This window comes from Dermacentor silvarum, chromosome 11 (genome assembly GCF_013339745.2).
Source record: "Dermacentor silvarum isolate Dsil-2018 chromosome 11, BIME_Dsil_1.4, whole genome shotgun sequence".
Lineage (NCBI taxonomy): Eukaryota > Metazoa > Arthropoda > Arachnida > Ixodida > Ixodidae > Dermacentor > Dermacentor silvarum.
In genome coordinates, this window is record NC_051164.1 from 106,623,052 (window position 1) to 106,636,945 (window position 13,894).

At 43.8% G+C, this 13,894-nt stretch overlaps 2 protein-coding genes across 2 annotated transcripts; both read right to left on the minus strand.

The window, feature by feature from the left end:
* Positions 1 to 5,223: 5,223 nt before the first annotated feature.
* On the minus strand, positions 5,224 to 8,095 carry LOC119433453 (ATP synthase subunit delta, mitochondrial). Its single transcript, XM_037700659.2, has 4 exons — positions 7,883 to 8,095; positions 7,518 to 7,671; positions 7,026 to 7,114; positions 5,224 to 5,425 (listed from the first exon to the last, which is right to left on the minus strand). The coding sequence occupies exons 1-4, from the start codon at positions 8,015 to 8,017 to the stop codon at positions 5,303 to 5,305; spliced, it is 501 nt and encodes a 166-aa protein (XP_037556587.1). The 5' UTR covers positions 8,018 to 8,095; the 3' UTR covers positions 5,224 to 5,302.
* A 4,143-nt stretch (positions 8,096 to 12,238) lies between these two features.
* Positions 12,239 to 13,894, minus strand: LOC119433930 (U3 small nucleolar RNA-associated protein 15 homolog). The gene is given in 2 exon segments (XM_037701221.2): positions 12,239 to 12,780; positions 12,782 to 13,894. Coding segments are annotated over 2 exon segments (1,536 nt in total). The 5' UTR covers positions 13,859 to 13,894; the 3' UTR covers positions 12,239 to 12,321.

Below are 13,894 nucleotides of genomic sequence, written 5' to 3' on the forward strand. Positions count from 1 at the left end.
CATTGCAAAGAGACTAACTAGTGTGCTCAAAACAAGTACATCAGAGAAAAATAATTTTTTTTTAAATTTAAGATACTGTAATTTATAAATTGAGGCTATGAATGAGTACAACATAGCAAGTATCAATTTATAGAGGTAAAAATGTATGTATCGGGTGCACGAGGTATTTGAGCACACGGCTTGGAATTGCCATAAACATTAAAATTCTAAGTCCTTGACTTAGTCTTCACAAACCCCTCTGTCATCTATCTAGCACATTTATTTTAGCATAGCAGCATTCAGTCTGATGCATGAGGTGATGCACGTTGCCTTAGTTGCCTTGCACGCCGCCCGCAGTGGCTTGGAGATCACCACCGTCTTGGAATGTCACAACCACCTTGTTTTCAGGGTGAGACAAGAATTCATGGCCGATTATCATCTGACAAAGAGAAATAACTGATGCCAGGGGCCAGATGCCATTCGGGTGGTTGATTTTCTCCAGGAGGTGGAGGTCATGATGAGTGAGAACCTTGAAAAGCCGATTATGGCCATTGACGAGTCGCTTCAGGTGGCATAGTCAAGCTTTTTGGGCATGAAGCATTAGGTGCCACACCTATGTAATTATTTGCCTTGCTCCCACAGCACCTGCATGACCAGAGAGAGTCTGGTAGTGAATTCCTCTGACCATGCACCCTCGATGTGGCGTCCTTAGTTTCTAAAATCTAAACATTCACGCCGCAATGTATGGCAGGCGTTACTGAGAGGGAGACTAACAAGCAGCTACACATAGATAAAAATTTCCTAAAGGCTGTTGTTGTGGAAGCACCGCCCAACATCAGCACGTGATACGTGATCCGAGCTTGTACCCACTGTCGAACCCGAATTGAGTTGGTAATTGAGGCTGAAGATGTTTTTATTCAATAGTCTTATCAAAAATTACAAAAGAAACTAAAAGAAATATTTTGGTACAAATATGTCTACTTGTCTGAAATATTGTTGATATTCCTGAAGTCGTCATGTCCTCAAATACATAGCGCACCCAGTATAGGTTAAAATGCAATCCAATTGAAAGACAAATTCAAGAAGGGCCAATGTTTACAGAATTGTGCTTAGTTATTGTGCTGTATAAATGTTCTGCATAGCAATCCTTAGAATTCATGCCGGCAGCAGGTTGCATGCCGGTATGCCACTGCATATTCTTATAAGCCTGTCAATACATTATCTACGTAGCAAGTTGGCTATTGGTGTCATTGCTATTGTGTGATTCCATCTTAACAAAACAGCACGAAAAGGATGTAGACAAGCGAAGAAATGACAAACACGTTTTTGTTGTTTCTTTGCTCGTCTTCGTCCTTTTCGCACTGTGTTTTGTTAAGATGCTACAATACTCGGCTGGCGCTGTATTGTTAAAAAATGGAAGGCCACCACTGATCTTTGTAGACCAGATATACACCTGGTGCAAAAGGCACTGCAGGCGCAAATCTGATTACTTTTGAGCTTAAGTTACAGTTGATGTGTGCAGTCTAACGTTACTGTAGCAGTCTCATCCGACACGAGAATACCTTTGTTATGCCCGATATTCGTTATAAGCATAAATTCATTACACGCTAATATAGATGAGAAAACAATTATTTACTTAGTGATATCTAGTAATTATATCCGTATTTCACTACCTGTATCAAGGTTCAGGTGTACTCCTGCCTCAGCCATGTCCAGGGAACAAGCTTGCATTCTTATTCTCGGTACCGTAATGATAAAGCATTGGGAAGAAGCATAACCGCAAAGTGAACTAGTGTTTTTTGCAAGAAACTTCAGGTGAGATTGGTGTTGGGCTGGTTCATACATAATAAAACAGTGAAAAAAAAAAAAAAATAGGACTCTTTCTTGTCTCATTTTTTGCACCGTTCAGTACCTTGTTTTCCGTTATTTTCGCTAATGGCTTAAAGGAAGAGGTTCACGGTAAGTAGACCAGAGGGAAACCTTATACTGGCGCCTATGCATGCTGCAGCAAGTACACATCACTCAGCTTGGCAGGGGCTCTGAACTGTATTTTGAATGTTGGGGCAGGAGCCAGGGCTTATTTTACTATATTAGGCTCTCAGTGGGGCAGTGGCAGCAGTACCGTAACCCCCCGCGACTTGGGAATGGTGGGTCACACAAAAACTAGTCTAAATTTTGACTTATCAGCCTGAAAGAACCCTCTTGATCTTAGTTTAACCAAATCTGTCATAGCAATATTACTGTGGGCCATGAGCAGTCTCAAGGGGCTCCAATTCCTGCCAAAATACTGTTTTCAGGACATTAAAAATAAAGATGGCTGTACATATGATAATTGTCTGTGTTACTGCCTAAATGTCAACTAAATCTAGCAACACGTGTACCCAAACTTGTTGACTTAGTCATGCTGTCAAAATTGCTGGACAGAATACAGTGTGCCTTGTCCATGAAGACATGATGAATGGTAGAAAAATTTGTGCACTATGCATCCTTACGTCTCATCTTGGTATGGAACTTGATGGCTTACTTAGATGACAATCATTGTTCAATTACTGCTTGTCGCTTACAACACGTGAAAATTAGTTTTCTTAAGAACTCTCTCGTGTAACTGTATGTTTGCCGGTTTTCCATGTCATGAAATTTTGTGCCAGAAGTCATTCATTCTTTATTATTAGAGCACAAAATATACAATCTGAGTATTTCGTCATCTCGCCAAAGCAATGATGCTTTTGAGTGGGACAGGGCAGTGCTTTGGCCCGAATGAGAGTTTTGTGCTTTAAACAAAGGAAACAATGCCATTGAAGTGTATTCTCTAAGTCAAGATTGGACGAGGCATTAAACATGGTGCTCTTGAACAAAATGTTTACAATTTCTTGGTGTCATTCCTGCTGCAAACTGAGCAGCACTTAATTGTGTCTTCACAAGGGCTTCAAATCTTTCATTTATGCCTATAACTGTGCAGTTATGCTTGTTGTAGATGGGCTTTGCTCTAGCATGCAAGTAAATTTTTTTTCTCGCTTCAGAACCAAGCTAGTAGAATCTAGCTTTGTAACATTGATGTGTCTTATGTATACTACTACACGAGTAATTGCGCTGCCAATAGTTTCCTACAAAAATTACTAGAGAACTCTTGTGCTGGTGTCTGTGGGAGCTCCAAGTATGGTGCTTTGGCCAGCATGAGAATCATGGTCAATGCATGGATTTGCCTAATCATTCTCCTGGCTTTGAACGGCTTCGAGTTGACATAGCAGTGACATCACTGGTGTTTTGTGAACCTCTACTTCTCTCTTTAGTGCTCCTTAAAGGGACACTAAATGAAAATATTAGGTCGAGCTAGGTCGATAGACTATTTGTCTAGGAGTGTATCACCGTTCTCTGTGTGCCAGTATGTCACTTTGTTGTATAAAAAGTTGCTGCCGAAGGCCCCGCTGCTGCTCCTCAATTTGAACTGCCTGCGCCAAGACGGATGAGTTGACGTTATCTCCACGTGACCTCCTCCTATGACACTCTCCGTGAATGGGCCAGTGCTGACGTCACAAGAGAAATACCATAGTCCAGAACAGGTGGCACCCCACTCCGATATTTCATTTTCATCATTTACAAAAGCTCTGTCCTCGCTACAAACAAGTTCTTTATTACAGAAGCCAAATCTTTCAATGTAACTCAACGTAATATTTTGGTTTAGTGTCCGTTTAATTAAGGCATCAAAAATAAATTGATGGATTTCACAACAATGCTGATAGTTAAAACTCAATCTTAACGAAACCTGATTTTACGAAGTTCCCAATCTAACGAAGAAATTTCCATTCGCCGGCAGCTACCCATAGGGTTCAATGATGTCGGTCTGAATTAACGAAACTAATGGCCACCAAATTTGATTTAATGAAGTTTTTCTGAACTAAATGAGTGAAAAAGGTGATTTTTTTTTTCAAATTTTGACCGGCAGGTTTTTCTTCGACTGTGCACTCAACGCTGTAACGTTAAAACATCTAGGCAGGCAGTCAGAGTCTTTACGCCCACATCTTTGTATATCGGTATCCTGTCACAGCTTCATGTGACCATCTACCTGGCCTGCATCACACATTGCACAAGCAATTTGGGCCACCCTCGCGGACTTTTCACACGCGCAGGCATGGGTTAGCGGCAAATACAATGCTGCGGTAGCTTTAGGGTGTCGCTACGCTACAGTTTTAGATTTGGAAGGACCAAGAGATCTTCTAGATTTTATGAACATCCAGATTTAGCGAAATAATTCGAGCATGGTCATCACTTCATTAAATAGAGTTTCAACTCTAGTATGTTTCTCACCCGCAAAGTTCTTCGGTCACGCCTGCTTCGAATAATTTACCAAAGTTGTTCATGCTTTAACCCTTTGCGGTCCTAAACTTTTACTCACTTTCCGGCTGTCCTGGTCCGAAACTATTTTGCCAGTTTGTGACGCCACGAAGAAAACGACAAACTGTGGAAGAAAAACTCACAGGATATTTATTTTTTCTCTTGCATTCTGCAGGCAACTCCTCTACCAATTTTTGAGCAGCCTGTGATATTGCTCGAAGCATTCTCCTGGGTGCAGGCCAGGGTTGTTACTGCAGGTTTTGCAGAAAAACAGTTTCCTCCTGCCTCCGTTTGTTTTTCGATCGCTACAAACAGCACAGTCCTTGCTGGTTCGACCTGGGAGCTTGTAGATGTAATGGCTCCTCCCATCTAGCCTTTCCTCGCACTCCTTCCGCGCAGACGGGCCCCGCTTTTTGGCTCTAGCCCTCGTGTCACCCACCAGCTGTTGGATGAGGTTGCGGCGGTACTGCAGGTGTAGCTGTTCTTTATCGCCATGATTCTGCAGCTGTGAGCGCCTCAAAATAAGGCCATTGACAATGGAAACCTCTAGAAGCTTTCACTAAATGCACCACCAGAAAACGCACACGGCGAAAAAGTGGTCACGCTTCTTGGCGAACCGCGCGCGATGCCATGCTGAACATTGTGCTGCACCCTAGTGCAAAAAGAAGTAAACTTCAACAAAGTTTATATATTCCTCAAAAGATGGCGCATCGTGTATACAAAGAATGCGCACGAATCGCAGTGAGAAAAACCGTGAAATTTAACTCCCGAACACCCTGGTCAGGCGGTGCCCGACAGCAGACCGCTAGGGCCGTGCGTTGTCGGGCAGGGACGGACCGCAAAGGGTTAAGCGATATCCCACAAGCAAACGTTAATCCCAATGCAGCCCCACGAAAGACTGAAGTGCTATGATGAGTGTGGAACAGCTGTTTATTGTTAACCTACAAAGTTGTCAGTGTAGGTGCTAATGTAATACAGATGCAGCAATGATCTACTCCAATGCCTTCACCAGCGCTTCGTGAACCTCTACTTCGATTTGTGCCTCTGCCCTTGCAGTGTCACTGGACGCAGATTGGAGAGCTTGCTGGGCCTTGGTAAGGCCGTCTCTGCACAACTGCAAGAAAGGAAACACAGCGGCTCAGGGCAATTCCTTCAGTTAACACTTAAAGGTTAACTGCAACGAAATTTCACTTTCACAACAAAATTGGTTATACAGAAGTACTATATGCCACTGAAGCAATTTTCGCAAAGCCACAGGGCTGGTAAATGTATAATTTTCTAATTAGCAGCCTCTAAACAGCACCTAAGCAGACTGCGCGTGCAGCTAGTGGTTAGAGGCTATGACACAAGTCCCAGCACGCTGCCTCCGAGATTTTTCAGTGTGCCACAGGCACTGTCCAATCTTGGAGGTCAGGCTGAGGAGCTGCGCATTCTAGGTCACGTGTCGCTTCTAATGGAGTTATTTTTTTTTCTCACCGTTTCGATATTAAAAGCAGTTAAATTCTGCACGGGGGCTCTCCTCTGTATGTGCACTACCTTAAACTAGGCGTATTAATGCAGTCCAATATTGCATTGCAGTTGGCCTATTAAAGGACGGGAAACAAAATTGAAAGAAACATGCAAGCTTGCATATATATGCACGATGTTTCAGAAAAGGTGTTCGAAATTCTGTAATATGCGAAGACGCAATAATGAAGCAATTTAGTCATACTCTGTTTTTACCACAGATGCACATATCTTAGAAAGCCTCAAGTTAGTAATACTCTCGGGGCTGATCGTTTACACAGTCGCAATTACCTAAAAAGTCTGGGAGGATGGCTGCCTATGTAGCTGAAGTGGTAAAGCCTCGTATGTATAATGCAGAGCATGTGGGTTCTGCCTTCCCCCCCGCCTATAACAAATTCTCTTTTTGTCCACTTTGATTTCCTTTTTTTTTTTTTTACTTATTTTTACATTTCAATTAATCTTAACTTCACCTATGCTTTTTCTGGCTTCATCTGTTTCCTTCAATGGTTGTAATTGACAAAACAGCCAAGCCCCACTGGATCGCCCTTATTATTCTTATTAATTATTAGACTAGTAATTAAGCAAACTCGACTTAGTTTTAACTGAAAGTTAAAATGGTCGACTGGTCCTAATGCAGACTTATTAGCCCATCATCCAAGGAGTTCGTAACTAGTTTTTAAATTACTGGAGTTTTACGTGCCTAAACCCCGATCTGATCATGAGGCACGCCATAGTGGGGGACACCGGAATAATTTGGGCCACCTGGGGTTCTTTAATGTTCACTTAAACCTAAGTACACGGGTGTTTTCGCATTTCGCTCCCATCGAAATGTGGCCACCGTGACAGGGATTTGATCCTGCGACCCCGTGCTTAGAAGCCCAACACCATAGCCACTAAGCAACCACGGCGGATTCCGTAACTGGTTCCAGACAGGTGAAGAGCTAACGCTACTAATTCCTGCAGCCCCCATAACAAGTTCCGCCCAATTTCTGTCGCACCCTTAGCAGACGCCCATGAGTGAGGTGACTGCTAATGCTTCACTCTAGGGCAAGCATGAAGCGAGCTTCCTTTTTATGAAGCAGTGATCTGGCTTGCTTCATGCTCGTCCAATGGTTTGAACCAAAGCAATGAGCTGTAGGAAATGATGCTCATGCATTCAGGGGTGAACCTTGACGCACAACTTTCAAATTCTGGAATTCTAGTCTCACCTGGGGGTCAAGACGGTCGACTGGAACTGCTGCTTCAGCCAGTACTTGGACAGAGGAATCCTCATTAATGGAGATGGTTCCGCTGCTCACTGAAAAGAAAAAAAGAAAGCACCATGGCATTGTGGTTTGAGCATCATTTCGACTCCTTGCACATCTTGTGCTCAGTACACCTTAGTATTTTCACAAAGATTTGTTGATGCAATAACTCGCATGAGTATTCTGTTATCGGCAGACATCTGCACGCATTAATTCCTGTCATCACAGCTGTTCCACGTAGGGACATCCTCGTTTATTTACATCCGCGCAATGCACTAAACCACCGCGCATGGGTGGTGGGGAATGCACGTAGGTCGTCACTGCATCGGTAAATGTGCGGCCCTCGCATTAAACACAACAGACTTGTGTTAGCAGTAAGTATCCGTGATTCTACAAAGTTACTACAGGCAAGCGATGCCCCTAGCTGACTGAGCGGAGAAAATGGAAGTTGCTTGCCGAAATATTTCTTGGCCTCTCCTTCCTTCTCGAACACTGTGACAACTCCCGGCTTGATCACGGCCAAGGCGGGCACGTGGTTCGGTAAGATACCGAAGCTTCCGCTGTACGACGGCACGTCCACTTGTTTCACGTCCACTTTATCGTAGAAGGTCTGGAAAGGAGCAGAAAGGAAAGGCCGCACTGCAATGCCGCTGGCGGCGTTCCACTTGCCCGTTGAGGCAAAGGCAAGCAAATTGCGACAGGCTTCACTTTTAGGACTCTACGAAAACAGTGCTATCAGCTACAAGTTAAATTCTGTTTGCAAGTTTTCGCAAGCTCTTCGGCAGTTCTGAACGTCGGCGGAGCAATGTGGCTGGACTCACCTCTACCGGCGAGGCAAACGTGAGCGGCATCTGACCGTCGGCGTATGTTCTTGACTGGACAGATTGCGATGCCAGTAACCTAGTTCTCGGCAAAACATAACGGCAAGCTCCTACAGAAGCTCGAAAGAGGGACATTTTGGCTGTTTAGTGTAGTTTGCTTACTCTAATAACCTTCGTGCAGAAATGGTGACCCGACCGGAGCGCCCCCTGATATTTCTGGTGGCCGCAAGTGAACTACAAACTCTGACAAATAATTTAAAAAATACATACTGTAGCAGTCGCAGCAGTACTATCATTGTACTATCACACCACGTAAATTTTATGAGGGAGTAGTTTTATTTTTTTTAGCCTTAAAAAAATGCGGTGCTGACTCAAATGGAAGGTGCCAGCACGTACCGCGTTTACGCGATTGTAACCCAACATCATTAAGACTCAAAAAAAAAAAAAAAAAAAAGGATTTTACGTGCGAAAACCACGATCTGATTATGAGGCACGCGTAGTGGGGGACTCCCGACCACCCGGGGTTCTTTAACGCGCATCTAAATCTAAGTAAACGGGCGTTTTCGGATTTCGCCCCCATCGAAATGCGGCCGCCATGGCCGGGATTCGATCCCGCGACCTCGTGCTTAGCAGCCCAACACCAAAGCCACTAAGCAACCACGGCGGGTCCTTTAAGACTCCTTCTGTTTTCTTTTTTACTTATACAGATCGCGAAGAATAAATGAGACATAATTATATGGAAAGTGCCAGTGACGGAGTGTCACACACACGCACACGCACACGCACGCACACACACAGTCGCAGGCCCTACACAGCACCATGTATCATTCAGACATACCGAAATCAACTGGAGTGTCGCGAGACAAAATATTACTTTTGTGAAACAGTACATGTCTACAAGAAATATGAATAACCAATAGAATACTCAAAGTACGATACATTTTGTTTCATACCAACTACAACCTGAAAACAAATGAAACAAAAGACTGACAATTTATACTGTGGTTATAATCAGACAAACTCAATATTGTTCAGAATGAGAAAAGTTTTGTATGATTTATTTGAACATTCCATAATTTCATCTTAAAAATCATATAGGCGATTTAGTAGTGAAGGTGCCTGGTAACTGACTACTGTAGTTGTTTTTCGTAATTAGTTCTTATTTTCGGTGTTCTCATGTTATGTTTTCGAAGACTGTAGTGCGGATTGGTGGGTACATTCAGGATGTACTGTGATTTGTTTTGTTTAATGTATTGCAGCAACTTGTAATAATACATAATTACTTGTTTAGCGCAAAAACAACGGACACGTGAAAGACGACAGGACAAGGCTGGTTTACCTGGTTTGCCTTTAACATAGAATGTATTATAAAAAATGGTGTGGTTCTAAAGTTTTGTACAAGGCCATAATATCCCTCGAATGCACATAAGACTCTTTTTTGCAGTACTATCAATTTATTATAAGTTTTTTGCGAAGTAGTACCCCAAATAGTATACAGTAGGTTAATCTAGAATAAAAGAGTGCGTAGTACAATGAACTTTTCAACCATGGAGGAACCAGAGTACTAAGTCTGTATAAGCAACCAACAGTCCTGCTTAGTTCCATAGCAAGTTTGTCGATGTGCATGTTCCAGGCCAAATCCTCGTGGAACCACACTCCGAGAAACTTTTGACATTTTACCTGCTTTATCAGCCTATCTTCAAAAAGAATAGCCGCATTGCAGTTACGTGGTTTATTAGTAGGAGCAAATATAATATATTTTGTTTTGGAAGAATTAATTTGTAGCTTATTCTGTTCTAACCAGCAAGAGAGTTGATTCAGATAATTGTTAACTTTCAATTCGAGCTCTGTTATAGTAGCAGCTTTAAAGAATATGTTAGTATCATCTGCATACATAACTAATTCAGGAGACTCGGGGATGTCACACAGATCATTAATATATATTATAAACAAAAGAGGTCCAAGTATTGATCCTTGTGGAACACCCTTTATGATTTCAGCGTAAGATGAAACATCATTATTTATACTGACATGTTGATAGTGATTGGTTAAGTAATGTCGTAAAAGTTCCAATACGATGCCTCGTACACCGTACTGTTCCAATTTGCTAATTAATAAACTGTGGCATACTGAATCAAAGGCTTTCCTATGTTCTACAAATGAACCTAGTGTATACATTCTATTTTCAATATTTGTTATTATTTTATGTTTGATATTAAGAAGAGCTGCTTCGCAAGATTCATTTTTTTGGAATCCATACTGCATGTCGCTGATTACATTATATTTATTGAAAAATGTTTGTTGTCTAACATTCAGGGCACTCTCGAACACCTTTGATAGAACAGGTAAGACAGATATCGGCCGCAAATTTGTCATTAAATGTTTATCACCTCCTTTGTGAATAGGACATACACGTGCTATTTTCAGACAATCGGGAAATATGCCACTTTCAAACATTCTGTTTATGATGTGAACAATGACAGGTGCAATTATATCCGCAATATATTTCATTGGTACTGGTTTCACATCATCATACCCAGCAGAGACGTTGTTTTTTATTTTAAACAGTAGTTGCACAACTTCAGCAGGTGTGACAGGTGTAAGTATCACTGAGTTAGTAAGACTGAATTTGTTCACTATAGATATGGCCATGGGTTCCCTCCTGTCGGGAAGCTGGGTACTGGAGACGAAATAGTCATTCAGAGCAGCTGCTGTTTCTCTGCCTGTCAACACGCCAGTGGCTGTCTTTATGATAATCTCCGTGTTCTGTCTTTTGTAGATGTTAAGTCTCTAACTTCATTCCAGACTTTCCTAGGGTCATTTTTTATTTTAACAAACAACCGTTCATAGTACTTAATTTTTGCTTGCTTTAATTCACCGGTGACCTTAGTTCTGTATTTTTTGAAATCGGTGAACAATATGCAAAGTATATTTAATATGCAAAGTAATTTATATAGTTTGGACAACATAATGATTCTGAGGGAGTATTTTTGCAATTAAATAATCTGCTGGAGGTAAGATTTGTATGTACCATCTCAGGCTCTCAAACAGTAGCATGATATGCTCTGCACGAGTGGGAAATATAGCATTTTCGAGATGCTTAGTTAAAATACTCACAGACCATTTGTAAAATGTTAGATCCAATATAAGCAAGACACGCTAATTTGGGCAAATTACGTTATACCTATAAAAACTATATGTGTCTACGAACTAACTTTCCCAACAATGCATTAATCACACTCACAAATTATACTGGTGTACAGTTAAAAGGCTGAGATTTCTCACCATCCTTTAACATACATACTTTTGCTACTTTTTAGCACTTAGGGTATACACCCCCCAGATTCTAGCAGGTTCTTTTTATTTAACATGTAGAAAAATGAAGAAACAGGAAATGGGAGTGGTGGAAAAGACAACTTGCCACAGGAGGGAGCCAAATCCTCATCATCTATATCACGCACACAATGCGACGCTTTACCATTGAGCCACAGTGGTGGCCATTATCTTGTTCACTTTCTTTGGTATTTGTGTATGTGTACTAAATCTAGCCCTGGAAAAAATCACTGCCCAAGCACTCCGTACAGGTGGTTGACCAGTGAAGCTGAAACGTGTGGCCCCGGTGTTTATCACTGGGCTAATCCCGACGGTTCATTATAGTCTTTCTCAATTATTGGCTACATTTTTATGGTTCTAATGAGGTTACACACACGTTTGGCTGCGACGGAGAGAATGACGTCACTGACGGTATGCGCATAGTCCACCACGTAAGACAATGAACGGCTCATACCTCCTAAACGCGGCCTCCCCAGTTACGACGACAGAAGACAAGTGAAATTCTACGCAGAAATGATGAGTGGCAACGAAGCCAGCTGTGGAAGAAGCGACACTCGAGCCACTGCTGATGATGATAGTTTTCGGCGTACAGGCGACAGACGGACGAATCGGCTAGCCACATACAGCTTCGCTTTAAAAAGAAAGGCTTGGGCATCTTTAGGCTCCATATAGATACATCATTGAAACATAAAAATGTGAACCTGCCGTGGTGCCATAGTGGCTTTGGCATTACACTGCTAATCTTGAGGGTGTGGGATCAAATACCGGTCGCCACAGCCACAATTCGATGGGGGCGAAATGCAAAAGCACCCCTGCACTGTGCTTTGGATGCACGTTAAGAACATAAGGTGGTCAAAATTATTCCAGAGTTCCCCACTATGGTGTGCCTCATACCGTGGTTTTGGCATGTAAAACCCCAGAATTTAATTACTTAAAAATGTGCCACTTCTTTCGAACTATGTGACCTTCGAGCAAATAAAACATGCTCCGCTAGAACCAGATGAAGCACACAAACACTTTGAATATCATGATTAACAATTTATGTACATGAAGGTTTATATACATGATGATGATCATTCAAACAATAGCATAACTTCAATTATTACCTAAAGCCCATTTAGATTAGGTGCAATCTCCTTCTGTACTCTGCTGCTAGAATTTGACAGAAGAGTTTCAATAGTTCCTTTCAGTTCCATCATTTCCTGCATATGCTTTGCTTCTTGGTGCATCACCTTCTGCAAAATTTTGAGCCTACGACATGTCGCTTTACATGTTGTGACCTCTGGGTAATACACTTCAACCATCAGCGCGGCAACGTCCAACATGATCCTGGAAAAGCGATGGTCGGTGAGATTCTTGGTAACGAAAAGCATGAGTTCGTCCAGGTCTTTCCCCGACCTGCCTGCAAGGGCAGACTTCAGGGCTCGCCTTCGGATCAGCTCCTGCATCACGGCAACGGCGATCTGCGGCTCCCTCGTGAACTTGGCATCCCGCAGAGCTTGGGTGAGCGCCTTCGAGACTCTGAATTTTCTCAGGAACGTGTTGTACTTAGGCCATTTTCGGCGGCGTTCGCTCGGGAACCACGGCATCGCCTGCGCGAGGCACAAAGCCAGGGTCGCTGTGAGTCTCCTGGAAGTAAGAGGACGATCGCTTGCGCTTCGTGGGCGCGACTTCTTTTACGATTTCGCTCTTCCGCCTCTGTACGGATATGAGTCCCGACGTCATGCCGACAACGAGGACCCTGTCCTCCGGCGAGATGTCCAGGGAGAGGATCGGGGAAGGGTAGTCGAGCGTGTGGACCACCTGGTACGTGGCGACGTCGAACACCTTGACGTGTCGATCGAGCGAGCCGGAGAGCAAGCGCTGTCCATTGCTGGTGAGCTTCAGACACGTGACGGTCTTGTGGTGCTGCGTCACCTGGGCCAGTATTCGACCGGCCACCACGTCCCACACCCTTATGTGCGGTCCCCCCGCCGTGAGAAAGATGCCCCCCGTAGGAAACATGAGCACCGACTCGACGGGGGAGCCGTGGTTTACGGTAACGACGGGGTCAGCAGTCCTCAGGTCGAACACCTTGGCGGTGTGGTCGTACGAACCGGAGAGCATAATGTCCGGGTTAGCTTTGCACACGGAACCGCAGCGCACGTAGTCATCGTGCGCGTCGAGGGACAGCAGCCTGGTCTGGCCCGGAATGTCCCACAAGGCGACGGTGGAGTCGTCCGAGAAACTGAGCAGCTGTGTGCCACCGCGGGTGAAGGCGACGCGCTGCGTGGGACCCTTGTGACCCGTGAACTGCCGCAACAGAGACCTCGTCTTGACGTCGAAGATCTTCACGGCGCCGTCCTCCCCACCGGCGGCGATGAGGTTGCCGTCAGCGCGAAATATGCCGCCGCAGGCCGCCTTGGAGAACTTTGAGAACTGGCATGTGATTTCGCGGCTCACGGGGTTGAACACGCGTACCCTCGACGAACATGTGATTGCGAAGGCGTGCGGCTCCTGGGGCGAAATGTCAACGTTGTTGATGGCTCCGATGTCCTTGATGGTCACCGGCAGGGAAAGTCGCTTCCAGTACACATTGTCTTCGGTTACTTTAACGCCCGCACGTGGATATGAATATATTTGCACGCCTCTGAAGTCTGCCATTTTCAACCACGGAATGACGTGATGCCTATGACAGTG